This window comes from Clarias gariepinus, chromosome 1, assembly GCF_024256425.1.
Source record: "Clarias gariepinus isolate MV-2021 ecotype Netherlands chromosome 1, CGAR_prim_01v2, whole genome shotgun sequence".
Lineage (NCBI taxonomy): Eukaryota > Metazoa > Chordata > Actinopteri > Siluriformes > Clariidae > Clarias > Clarias gariepinus.
The window spans coordinates 7,558,506-7,572,502 of record NC_071100.1 but is presented as its reverse complement, the minus strand read 5'-3'; the positions used below and the strand labels follow the sequence as shown (position 1 = coordinate 7,572,502).

At 41.9% G+C, this 13,997-nt stretch overlaps 1 protein-coding gene across 1 annotated transcript in view; it reads right to left on the bottom strand.

The window, feature by feature from the left end:
• Positions 1-400: 400 nt before the first annotated feature.
• LOC128511338 (carcinoembryonic antigen-related cell adhesion molecule 5-like) overlaps positions 401-13,997 on the bottom strand; it is a 47,609-nt gene continuing 34,012 nt past the window's right edge. Inside the window, exons 7-8 of the mRNA XM_053484198.1 lie at positions 739-855; positions 401-447 (exon numbers count right to left, since the gene is read on the bottom strand). Of these exons, the coding sequence (XP_053340173.1) occupies positions 401-447; positions 739-855 (164 nt within the window). The remainder of the gene's footprint in view (positions 448-738; positions 856-13,997) is intronic.

The following is a 13,997-nucleotide window of genomic DNA, read 5'->3' as shown; positions in this document are numbered from 1 at the left end:
CTGTAGAACTAATAGAAAGCAGAACACAAAACACAACATCAGTTTCCACTAAATTTCAGTTAACTGAACATGTTTTTATATTACATACATACAAAACTTAACTTCCTTTAACTCCAGTAACACTGAGTTCTTTACCAACCGCTCTGACTGTAATCAGAATACACAACCTGCACTGCAAAATATTCCACTGTACATTTGCATTCTGACATAATGCAAATTAAACCATATACACTCTGTATATTAAGCACATCCTAATATACCAGTACTTCTTCAAGTACAAAACTAGGTCTTAGGTTACAAGAATAAAAGTGACTATAAAATACTGAACATTTAAGTAAAAACAGGAAATATTTATTTATATTTCAAGTCAGTGGATTCTCTTTACATGAATGAACGTTGCTCACTCGACTATGACTGCATTCTCAATTCTCTTTTCTTGGGTGTGATCTGTTAAAAGAATTGAAAAAGTTGTTTCAGAAAGGCAAACAAACAGAAACTGCATTTGGTCAATACATCATGTCACAATCTAAACAAACTCAAAATTAGTTGAGAAATTAAATAATTTTCATCTATTAATCCCGAAAGTGTTACAAAGCCATTTCTAAGGCATTTCAAACCCATCATTCACAAATGGAGAAAACTTGGACAAGTGGTAAACCTTTCCAAATGCTGTTAATCAAATCCTTTATACGTTTTCTAAAGTAAAAATGTGTGGAGATGAACTCAAAGAGTTTTCACCTCGAGCTCTATAACATTTGAGCAGAAGAATGATGGTGACCAGCAGATACGGAGAGGTCGTCACTACACTACTGATCAGCATGAGCACTGAGAATGGAGCTTCTTCACCTGATGGACCTGAAACAGGATAAATAATAAAAACATTGTTATTTATGGTAAAGTGTATGTTTAAGCTCTATCTGCAAGACATTTATTTACATTAACAGTTACACTGACCCTGAAAATTTTGCACGGTGGCCGTAAGTACGGTTCATCATGATTCACCGCAAGTTTTGGCACTGTGATTGTTTAAATTTTTTCGCATGTCAGTCCTTGCATAGTATCCCAGTACTTTAACACATTACTTTGTAACACGTTACATCCAACACTGACTTTAAGTGGTATCAGACATGCTTATTTATATTGGTTAATAAAACTGTAGCAGGATGAGCTGTGGTCTCATCATGTTTGGTTCTTTAGGTGGGTGCCTTATTCACGACAGGCTGTACTGTTCTTATATCTGCCATACTCTCAGTCTGTTTTGTGTCTAAGATTACTCCAGACGCTAGCCAATCTGTTTGCCTGTGGGCTGTTATAGAGGTAGCGAGAGAGCCTTTCATGTAGAGCGCCCGACTATTTTTAGTTGTTTACCTACCAGATAAAGGCCAAATAAGTAATCAAAATCTACCTCTAAACTTTGGACTTCTCAACATTAGATCCTTTGCACCTAAAGCAATGATGAAATGATCTCAGATTATTGCCTTGACGTACTCTGCCCCACCGAAACCTGGCTTAAACCAAATGAATATATTGGTCTGGATGAGTCTACTCTGTAAGGATATTTCTATAAGCATGAGCCCCGGGTTTATCTCATTTAAACTGCTCATCATTAATGTTGCACTCAATGAAATACATAATAAACCCTTGCTATATTTTACCCTGGCCACCGTGTACACCGTGTCCCCCAGGGCACATCTGCTACCAGACCTATTGGTTAACTCTGACAAAGTGTTGATAGTAGGAGACGTTAACATTCATGTAGATGATGCTTAAAACACTTTAGCACTCGCATTTATGGATTTACTAAATTTCTTTGGGGTTAAGCAAAATATAAATGGAGCAACTCACTGCTTTAATCATACACTAGATTTAATTATATCCAATGGTATGAATGTCTCTAATATAGAGATCTTACCTCAAAGTGATGATATCACAGATCATCACCTCCTGATATATTCTCTACCCGTAGAACAGATTAGCTGTGTCTCCCCATGTTATCTTTTTGTTATAAATATGAATCAGACTACTAAAGACAGATTCACAAGTAATCATGCTTTTATCACCCATGCTTTTATCACCTCTAGGTTGGACTATTGTAATGCCTTACTGTCTGGTTGTTCAGCTAGATGCATAAATAAGCGTCAGCTAGTCCAGAATGCAGCAGCGAGAGTCCTCACTAGAACCAGAAGATATGAGCACATCACCCCTATCTCATCTTCACTCCATTGGCTCCGTGTGAAATTTCGCATTGATTTTAAAATACTACTCTTGACATATAAAGCATTAAATGGTCTCGCGCCGCTGTACCTGAGCGAACTGCTAGTGTCTTACGATTCGCCACGCCTACTTCGATCAAAGGATGCAGGCTGCTTGTCAGTACCACGTATTACGAAAAATACAGCTGGGGGCAGAGCTTTTTCTTACAAAGCCCCATAATTATGGAATAGTCTTCCAAATAGTGTTCGGGACTCAGACACAGTCTCAGTGTTTAAGTCCAGGCTAAAAACCTATTTATTTAGCCAAGCATTTTTATAAATAGATTTGCCATAGGTTAAGAAGCAGATCTGGGGGACTCATGGACGTAGAGTATTATGGTGAACTGGTATGTTTGGATGCTGTCTTCCTCACTCTCATTGATCACTCAGGTTTGCTGACGGTGAGGTGATTGTTTGCTTTACATGTCAGGAAGCCCTCATGTTTGTGTTTCCTTCTGGCTCTCCCTTTTAGTTATGCTGTCATAGTTAGTCCTGCCGGAGTCTCTGCTTGCACTCTACAGTTAATATACATTCACATTAGACATTGTGTGACTGTGACCATACCTAACTGCCATCTCTCCTCTTCTTCTCTCCCCCCCTCTTTCCCTTTCCTCTCTCCTCCTGTCTCCCCCTTTCACTCTTTCTCTCTCTCCCTGTCGAGCTACACATGTCGTTCCTGAGCTGCCAGTGATCCAGACTCCCTCTGCCCTCCGGACCTGTCTGACCCATCCTGGTGCCCCGCTTCTGGCTGAAGATCTCGTCACATGGATGCCCCGTGTGTCTCTCTGGGATGCGTCTGGTGTCTGGGGATGGTTCTCTCTACCTAGAAGACAGTTCTGGCCTTGACTGGTGTTGGCAACTGTTTCTCTGGGGACTTGACAGTTCGATAGTTCATGACTGGAACTTCTTACAAGTCTACCTGGGTCTTCAATAACTACCTGTACTCCATATTAACATCAATTAACATCAGCTATTATAGCTGAACTGCCTCCCACCCTACACACTGTATAAATGCAGATCATTTACTGCTTTCTGTTTCACCCAAATGAGGATGAGTTCCCTGTTGAGTCTGGTTCCTCTCAAGGTTTCTTCCTATTACCATCTCAGGGAGTTTTTCCTTGCCACTGTCGCCCTCGGCTTGCTTACCAGGGACAAACTGACCATTTTGATTCATACAAATTCACATTTCATACAAACTTAAATAATTCTTTTGACTGTGTAAAGCTGCTTTGCGGCAATGAAAATTGCTAAAAGCGCTATACAAATAAAATTGAATTGAATTGAATTAATCTGCCAGATCTATCCCAATTTCTTATTAGACCCCTAAATGCAGATGATCTAGATGAAGTGAGTAGCGGCATGGCCACTATTTTTACCAGTACATTAGACACTGTTGCCCCCATCAGATTAAAAAAAAGTCAGAGATAACCGTGGTACAACAATCATACTCGTGCCACAAAGAGAGAAACCCATAGCCTCGAGCGAAAATGGAGGAAAACTAAATTAGAAGTTTTTAGAATTGCGTATAAAGACAGTATGTGCAGCTAAAGACAGGCTCTAAAAAATGCTAGGACAGAGAATCTTAGCCAACTGATAGCAAGAAACCAAAACAATCCCAGGTTCTTATTTAGTACAGTGGCTCGCCTAACAAAACCTAAGATGCCCGCAGAGAGTATCTCATCACAGTTTAGAAGTAAAGACTTTATTGACTTCTTTAATGAAAAAATCAATAGTTTCAGATAGAAAATAACGGAGGTTCAACCTCTAATAGTATCTCACGATCCAGTTCAGCCTATAGCTTCACATTTAGATTTTCAGTGCTTTACAGGTATAGGACAGGAAGAGCTGTATAAACTTATCACCTCAGCTAAATCAACAACGTGCCTGTGCCTGTTAGACCCAATACCAACCAGATTTTTAAAAGATGTGATGCATAAATCACCTCAGCTAAATCAACAACGTGCCTGTTAGACCCAATCCCAACCAGATTTTTAAAAGACGTGATGCATACAGTTGGAGAGCCACTTCTAAACATTATTAATTCTTTATTATATCTAGGTCACAGTTGGCAGTTATTAAGCCGCTTCTTAAAAAATATAATTTGGACGCAAATGAAATAACAAATTACAGACCGATTTCAAAACTTCCGTTCATATCAAAAATATTAGAAAAAGTAGTATCAGCTCAAATATGCACATTCTTGCAGGAAAGCAACATCCTTAAAGAATTTCGGTCAGGTTTCAGGCCCCATTATAGTACAGAAACTGCACTAGTTAAGATTGCAAACCACTTGTTTTTTTGTTGTATTCTCATAGATCGCCTACAAAATCATATAGATATTCAGTGACAGGCATTAAAATGGTTTAGATCATACCTGTCTGATCGATACCATTTAGTAGATCTAAATGGAGAACCATCTGTTGTAATGCCAGTGAAATATGGGATCCCACAAGGGTCAGTTTTAGGACCTCTGCTGTTCTCAATATACATGCTTCCCTTGTGTAACATCATTAGAAGACATGGGATTAGTTTCCATTGTTGTGCTGATGATACCAGATTATATATCTCAACAAAACCAGACGAAATACCTAAGTTGTCTAGATTAACTGAGTGTGTCCAGGACATAAAAGATTGGATGACCAATTGTAGCACAGCCACATAAGGGGTTAGTTTATTTATGCAAAAATAAAGTGGTAAATAAAAAGTAAAACCACCAGGCCTTTTTAAACAACCCTAAACGGGTATTTTGTTCCCCAGAATGACTGTGTTTTGGCTCCACACATTGTTTATAGTTGTATATAGGCATATTTTGTATATTGTTTGGTTTTGGTGCACTTTATATGTTTGTTTGCCCATTTCACTTTAATACACTTTGGTTTGGTTTTGAAGTTGTTGTTGTGTGTCTTGTCTTGCTCCACAAAGATTGCACAACACCAGAAGTAAGTAATATTAGTCCGTATTTAGATTTAAGACCCCGTTTTTGTGTAATTAGCTCTAAAATAAAACCTGAGCATTACACAATAACTTTCTTTTACTAATTAGTAATTAATAATTCAGATAAGATGGAGATATTACTTATTGGCCTAAAAACCAGTACACAACAGCTTTCACAATTCAGCCTGCGTTTAGAAGGATGTACTGTTACTACCAGCTTGACAGTAAGACCTGGGCGTAATATTAGACAGTAACTTATCCCACAAAAACAGCCTTTTTTAGCTTAGAAATACTGCCAAACTTAGGAGCATCTTATCCGTATCTGATGCAAAAAAGCTAGTTCATGCATTCATTACCTCCAGACTGGACTATTGTAATGCATTACTAGGTGGTTGTCCTGCATCCTTAATAAACAAGCTTCAGTTAGTCCAAAATGCAGCCGCCAGGGTTTTCACTAGATCAAGAAAATATGATCATATAACCCCAATATTATCATCCCTGCACTGGCTACCTGTTCAGTTTAGAATTAATTAGAAAATAGTATTGCTTACATACAAGGTCTTAAATGGTTTAGCTCCCACATACCTAACCAGTCTTTTAATACGCTACAATCCACAACGCTCTAGGTAGTCCCTAGAATTTCAAAATCTATAAAAGGGCGTAGGGCATTTTCATATCTAGCTCCAAAGCTTTGGAATAGCCTTCCAGACAGTGTTTGGGGAGCAGACATATCTTTTTAATCTGGCATACACGTAACTCATCCCATAACCTCATACTCCAGTACTTCTATCCTGAATGGCAACTACGCTAATTCTCTCCATCTGTTCTGTATTTTTCTGCCCATCCCGAGGCATTGGGAGATTGTGTCAGTAGACAGAGGCCAACCCTGCGAGGTTTCTGAGGCATCCAGAGAAGGACCAGCACCAGCTGAATTCAGCTTTATGATGGTTGGAGCTACATATGCTGCTCCTGTGCGTCCAGTGACCCAGACCCCATCTGCCCTTTGCACCTACTGACTCCCTGTGCTGAACTGGGCTTCATGCTAATTTAAATAACTTCTGTTATATTGAACTTTCACCTGCACAACACACATTTATATACACATTTTATATAATGTCTATCTGTTATCACCCAAATGAGGATGGGTTCCTTGTTGAGTCTGGTTCCTCTCAAGGTTTCTTCCTATTGCCATTTCAGGGAGTTTTTCCGTGCCACCGTCGCCGTCACCCTTGCTTGCTCATCAGAGACATTTCATTCATCATTCATTCATCTAATTATTATCTAGACACATTTTTCTTACACATACACACTTCCAAATATTTTCTTTTCTAAAAAAATTTCTTTCATTTTTGTGAAGCTGCTTTGAAACAATAACCATTCTTAAAAGCGCTATATAAATAAAATTGAATTGAATTAAATACCTGACTTCCGGTTTTGCCACAGGTAAAAACGCTCCTTGCAATCGCTTATCTATGCTTATGGGCATTGGCACTCACTTAAATGGGTTTTTATGTTCCCTCTTGACTTGTTAATAGTAAGGTTTTCTCCTATAAATTCTCTTTGTAAAGTGGGTGCACGCTTTTTTATGGTTTATACTCATTTTGGTTTCTTCTACAGTGAAGTCTTTCTCTGTGGATTCTCCTTCGTGTAGTGTGCATGTCGTTTCATTGCGCGTCTGAATTCTGCTTCCGTCTCATTTATGAGTACTCTCCATTTATTAATTATATTTGTGGGAAATGGTTTTCATTTAAGTTGGATTGTAGGTTTTTCCTGATTCTTCAGTAGTGAAATTGTTTCGGGTTACTTTGCCGTAACCCTGTTCCCTGAAAAAGTGGGAACGAGATGCTTCGTGAAAACCCTATGGGAACATCTTTCTGTGTTGCCGGTTGTAAAGCATGTGTGTATCAAACACGCCAAATTTTGGCATATATAACCTCGGTCAGGTGACGTCATCTGATGAATCACACCTGCAAGTTATAAATAGGAGTGAACCGGAAACATTCCTCAGATCAATTTTGTCTGAAAGAACGTCCATTCACGCAAGCAGTGCGGCATTGGAGCGCAGCATCTCGTTCCCGCTTTTCAGGGAACAGGCTTACAGCAAAGTAACCTGAGATGTTCCCTTTCAAAAGCTACACTCAATGCTGCGTGAAAATGCTTTGAGAACGAGAATACCAACACCTCCGCACTGCAAGTGTCTGGACCCCCAAGGTTGTGTAGTGTGTGTGCACAAAGGCCAAGGAGGTCAGAGCTATCTCTGGGAGGCTGACTCGAGGACCCAGTAGTAGCATGAACATCCAAACTATAGAATCTCACAAATGTGTGTGGAGAGGACCAGCCTGCTGCAGACACACTTGCTGCAGGGGAACACCTCCTGCCAGAGCAATAGATAAGGCAATCCCCCTGGATGAATGAGCCCTGTATCCTAGAGGCAAACTGTGACCCACGCACCTCGTAGGCTAGGGCAATAGCATCTCCCACCCGATGTGGCAGCATTTGGCATAAAAAACGCTGCCCTGACTTACGCCACTGGCTAGTGCGGTGGACGTAAATCTAAAGATTGCGTACTGAAGACAGTAATTGAAATCTTTCCTGCTCCAGAGCTGTAAAAGGTGGAGGACAGAGGCTTGGAGGATAACTGGGTGCATGGTCAAGAATGAAAATAGTTCGGGTGAGAATGCAGAATAGCTCTGACTAGCACAGGGGCAAAGTCTAGGCAGGATGGGAGGCCTGCAGATATCCAGTTCTCTTGAAAAAAGTAAATATAAGAAAAAACATCTTAAGAGTCAGAAGCCAGACAGGCACTGACTCTAGTGGTTTGGAAGAGGTGTCAACCAGACCCTGTCAGTCAGAAAATGACAAGCCGAAATAGCGGCTATGTACATTCTGAGGGTACTAGGGCATAAGCCCAAGGACAACTTTTCTTGCAGAACTCCAGCACTGAAATAATTCCGCAGTGGACTGGGTCTACTTCGCCATGCACCACTTTCAAATACCCTCACCTTGAGGGCATAAGTTCCTCTAGTGCGTGAAGGTTCCAGGGCTCCCATCTTCATATGCCCTAGAATGTAAATCGCCTTGAGGGACAGAAACTCTTTCTGTACCCAATGCAGAATCTGGTGTGCTAGCTTATTCAAGCGGCACAAGCACAGTCCACTCCGGCGATAATGTACGAGACTACCGTAGTGTTGTCCACCCGCACTAAGACATGGTAGCCTCAACTGTTGGAGGAGGGGTTTTAGGGCCAAAATAAAGCCATCAGTTCGGGGAAATTGATGTGCCACGCGTGAGGGAAGCGTCTGTCGTTAGCGTCTTGCAACGACAAAGACGCACATAGAGTGGGACCCAAAGTTAGAAACTGGGGTCTGAACTACATAGAAAGGGTAGGAAGCCCCTGGTGCGTAACCCTTATTTGCCTCCGGGGATTGGCCCTAATTTAAACCCCCTTGCTTTTAGCCACAACTGAAACGATCTCATGTGCAGAAGGCCCAAAGATATTACCGTGGATGCAGCTGTCATGAGACTGAAATCTCTGAAAGTGATGAACAGTCCCATTCTGACCTAGCTTGGTTTCCTTCAGGGTGTTGGAAATAGATTCGACACGCACAGGAGACACCTGTGCCTGCATTGCGATCAAATCCTACGTGACACCCAAAGATGTTGTGTTCTGAGCAGGAAAGAGAACGCTTTTATGGCAGTGAGTCTCAATCCTAAACAAACACGATGAGCTAGGACGACATGCCTATGTCGGAATGCTAGCTTCTGCGACTGAGCCAAAATCAGCCAGTTGCCTATGTCGTACAAAATACGGATGCATTTTGTATATGTGCAGCTGACAGAGCTAGGCCAAATGGAAGGACCCGATAAGGGTCAGATTCACCCCGAAAGCGAACCTCAGAAACTTCCTGAGGAACCTCCCTCAGGGAGGGCACTTTGTTCTTGAAAGGAATTCTACGCGCCCCTCCCCGGGGGGAGCCACCCTCCATGGTCCTAGGCACATGAGCCTCAGGACTTCTTCTTCTTCTGACCTCATTGAGGCGGCTTGTTAAGGGCGGCGAGCCGTACCCCAGACTTCACGAGGGGGTGCGCGGCTGCTACTGCTCTCTTTCTGTGCCTCTCGCCTGGCGAGAGTCGGACCAGGTCGAGACTGTGTGGCCGACACATTGAGCACGGCGGGAAAGAAATTTTCAAAAGGCCTGTTCGTATAATCTCGCCTCCCTAAACCTGGTGGCGACGGAATTAATGGCGTCACCAAAAAGGCCAGAGGGCGAGATGGGGGCATCAAGGAGGAATGCATGATCCTTAACCTTGATGCCCGTAAGGTTTAGCCACAGGTGTCTCTCTGCGGAAACCAGGGAAGCCATAGAACGGTGATAGCACGAGAGCCATCTGCTTGGTTGCGCGGAGGGACAGGTCTGTGGCTCAGCGTAATTTTAAAATTGCCGTATCATCCACAGCACCACCAGTGCTCAGATCTTTTAGCAGAACAGCCTGGTATGCCTGCAAGACCGCCATGGTGTGGAGAGAAGCACCAGCCTGTCCTGCTGCCTGAAATGCTTTTCCCAACAAGGAAAATGAAAGTCTACATGGCTTGGAGGGAAGTGTTGGCTTTTTCAGGAAAGATGATGTCCCAGGAGAGACAGCCGGCAAGCATCTCTTCTATCTGAGGCATCATCGTATACCTTCGCACCTCCCGCATCAGCGATACTCGAATAAATCGCAGTCGATGGCACGAAACCCGGGATGAGTAAGGCTTGCTCCAAGGAGGTTGCTAAAGAAAGGGAGAGAGCGTCATTGAGGCTCCACCCTTGGCCACCTGACAGAATTCTGTCGTCTAATTTAGAGCGTTTGGAAAAAGCTTGGCCCTGCGGCCAGTCAATATGCAGCCGCTCGACTGGGCATGTTATAACTTTAAGCAGCTCCTCAAACTCTCTGTCATCAATAGAGAAGGGTTCTGAGGGAACTACTTCCATTTCTGCAAAAGCAAGGGAGGAGGTCTCTCCTGCGCAATCACGAGAAGCGCCAAGGTGCGCTCGCGAGGCGGACAGAGAAACTTCCCGATCGGGAGAGAGCGTGAGAGAAAGTCTCCTTTATCGGGAGGAGGTCACAGTGCTCACACTCTCCTTGAAGCCCAAGGAGAGCGTGATCTCCACCCAAACACTAGAAACAACAAGTATGGAAATCGCCCTCAGATAGGATTCTATCACATGAAGGCACACATCTCGTTTGAAACTTAGCCATCTTATCAGTAAGTCAAACACTTTGTTCTTTGTTTTGCTTGCACACACACACTCGAACCCAATACGTCCTGAAGACAAAAAGATCTGAGAAATGTTTCCGGTTGACTCCTATTTATAGCCTGCAGATGCGCGTCATCAGATGACGGCACCTGACCGAGGTTATATATGCCAAAATTTGGCGTGTTTAATACACACATGCTTCACAACCGGCAACACAAAAAGATGTTCCCATAGCATTTTCACACAGCATCGAGTGTAGCTTTTGAAAGGGAACTCTTCCTATCGACTCTACATCGTGTAGAGCGCATGCCCTTTGCTGCATGTCCAACTTTCCAGTTTTTGTTTGTTTTTACCTAGACAGTTGGGTTTTCCTTTTTAACAACATTGCCTTACAGAGAATTTATTTTTAAATTGTAAGTTGTTTGTCCCTTTCTCTCTCTTTTTTTAATGATATTGCCTTATTCGGACTGGATTAGTTTTCCAAACGACGTTTAAGTTAAAATTTTTTTCAGATGACGTCGGTCATTTCATGTATGCATTCGGATGGACAAACTTTAAGTCAAATAATTGTAAGTAATTTTACGTTAAAACGTGTTTATTACTCAGGTAGGAGTTTCTGTGTTTTACATGTGGGCAATGCACAAGACATCTACATCCATAATTGGTGTGCAAACTTGAATACCGGCGCGCTAGAGATAGTTCGATAGTTCACGTTGACCAAAACACAAAAGAAAACGCGATTTGGAAAAAACATTTCCGGCCATCACAAACATTCGTATTTGGACGAGATTAGATTTCTCAGAGGACCTCCAAGTTTGCTGAAAAACAGTAGGTAATTTGCTCTGGAATTATTACAGAAGTCATGTGGGAGAAAGACAGACATGGCAGATTCGGACGTGATGAAAATCACAAGGTAAGTCTGTAAAACAGAAATTTCTCTAACGACCCCCTGTAAAACTAGTCCAGTTCGAATAGGGCTTATGTCCAAATCTTGTAGAACTGTGAGCTAAAGGTGGTGGCAGTGCGACATGTTGAGGTTTGTTCCCCTTCTTTGTGTGTGTTGGTCACCCTTTTGTGTAGATTGTCACAGTGAATTGTGTGTGGGGATGTGATTAAAGTGTGTTTGGGGTGACTCTTGCCTGAATATTCATCCCCTTCCCATGCTTTCATAGTCTGCTATCCACAGTTAAATTCCAGCTCTAATTTGTTTGTGTATTATAGTATGTTTCTCATTCTTAGCATAGCACATTGTAAGGATTTGAATAGTTATCCTCACCGTGCATTGAAAAACAAAGACAACTCAGTCGGACTTGGACAAAATTATGCTGTCTTTCGTTTATTTACTGAAGACACTATAGTTCACGGTTAGAGACCAGGCTTAACACTTTCAGCAAATATAAATCCACATATTTTCAGGAATAGCCGTTACACGAATAATGCGCAGCCATGCCTCTTAAGGTGGATTTTAGAGAGCGAGAAAAAGAAAAAAGGGGAGGGGAAGAGGGGATCACCAAGCAATCACCTATTGGCTGATCCTTACAACATCCTTGATTTGTCAAACTAAAACTACTTTTAGTATTGTTATGCATAACTGTTGAACTTCTACACTGTGTATGATTGTCTGTGAGAAAATAAACGTTTATGTACAAAATCCACGCCTCGTGCATGTTCAGTGAGCGTACCTGGGTGCCTTAGTTAATTTATTAATTAGGGTTTATTTCCTTGAGTTCAATTCCCAAGGTGCTGTAATTGGCTACAGTTGTTAAAATCAGGGGATCGGCGGAGTTAGAGCCAGCCCCTTATAACTCGCCATAAAACTAAACTATACAACTTATTCTAAACACGTTGTTTATGCTTATAAGTGATGTTCACAATTGTCACGTTGCAATCTCCATCACAAACACCTTTTTAACACCATATCTTACTAAATATACACTAAATGAAAGAGTTAGCTACACACTAGGGTTGGGCGATGTCGACCAATTTGGTCGGGGGTGGGGTGGGTTGTTGTTTAATAATTAATTCATAACGAATTAATTAATCGTAGCCTAACGTTTCCACTACCTGACCAGCATGGTGTTTGTTTTACCCATAACCAAACCATAAATAAATAAAGATAAGTTACACACAAACTACCACCTGTCAATCACTTTTTCAGCAGGACTCTAGGCACAGTGATCTGTGTCGTTATAATGGTGTCAACAAACTTGGTTGGTAAAAAAAGGTGCAAATTCACCTATTGGCAATACTTTGGCTTTAGAACGAATGAAAGAGGACAGCCGCGAGATACGTCTGAAGTGGTGTGTAGGATTTGCTGGAAAGTTGTCTGCGCAGAAGATGCACAGACGACAAATTTACATGACCATTTGCGTGTTCACCATCCCGCGGAATATTTGTGCATATGTGCTACCAGTGGTCCGTCTAAACGTGTGTTCAGCACAGCGGGTAATGTTGTTACTCCAATTTGCAGCTTATTAAAGCCAGAAAAGGTGGACATGTTTGTATTTCTTTTCAGAAACCTTTAAACTTGTTTTTTGTTCCAAGCTCTGTTAGCTATGGTTAAACCATGAAAAAGCCATATTTGGTGTAGTTTATTTAATCTAATTTAATAAAAATTATTTAGATTTTTTTTTCTGCTGTATTTGTATGCCTCATTTATTAATGTAAATGAACTAGTTCATGTAATTCGTTTGGAGTTTACTGTAATTTGCATTGTGATCACTAGCAACTTTCTTGTTATTATTTTCATATAATAATAATAAAAATAATAATAATAATAATAATAATAATAAGTAAAAATGCGGAAATTGAAAGCATGCATTTATTTAGCTATATATTGTGATTAAGTGTGTCTTTTTCGCGAGCTGGTTGCCGCTGCGGCGGGGGCGGGGCGGAGGATCGCGATGCCGGCTCAAAGTCGTGATATCATCGTCCATTGCCGATGGCCGATAGACATCATCTATCGACCCAAACCTACTACACACAGCAACAATTGAACAATGGATTCTCATACCACTGTTATGCAGACGACACCCAACTTGTTCTCTCCTTTCCTCCCTCTGACACTCAGGTTTCCACCCGGATCTCAGCATGTCTGGCAGACATCTCATTTTGGATGGCTGCTCATCAGCTGAAGCTCAATCTCAGTAAAACCGAACTGTTGTTTATCCCTTGTGACTCATCTCCAGGTCAAGACCTTGTGATATCCATGGACAACAACCAAATCACTCCCTCAACCACTGCCCGCAATCTTGGGGTAACCGTGGACAATCATCTGTCATTTTCCCCACACATTGCTATCCTTACTCGCTCTTGTCGATTTCTTCTTTACAATATCAGAAGAATTCGCCCATTTCTTTCTTCACAGGCTACTCAGGTGCTTGTTCAGTCTCTTGTTATTTCAAGACTGGACTACTGCAACTCACTCCTGGCAGGCCTGCCTTTGTCCACGATTCGTCCTCTGCAACTGATCCAGAATGCAGCAGCACGACTCGTTTTTAACCTTCCCAAGTTCTCCCACACCACCCCATTCCTCCGCTCCCTGCACTGGCTTCCTGTAGCTGCCCGCATC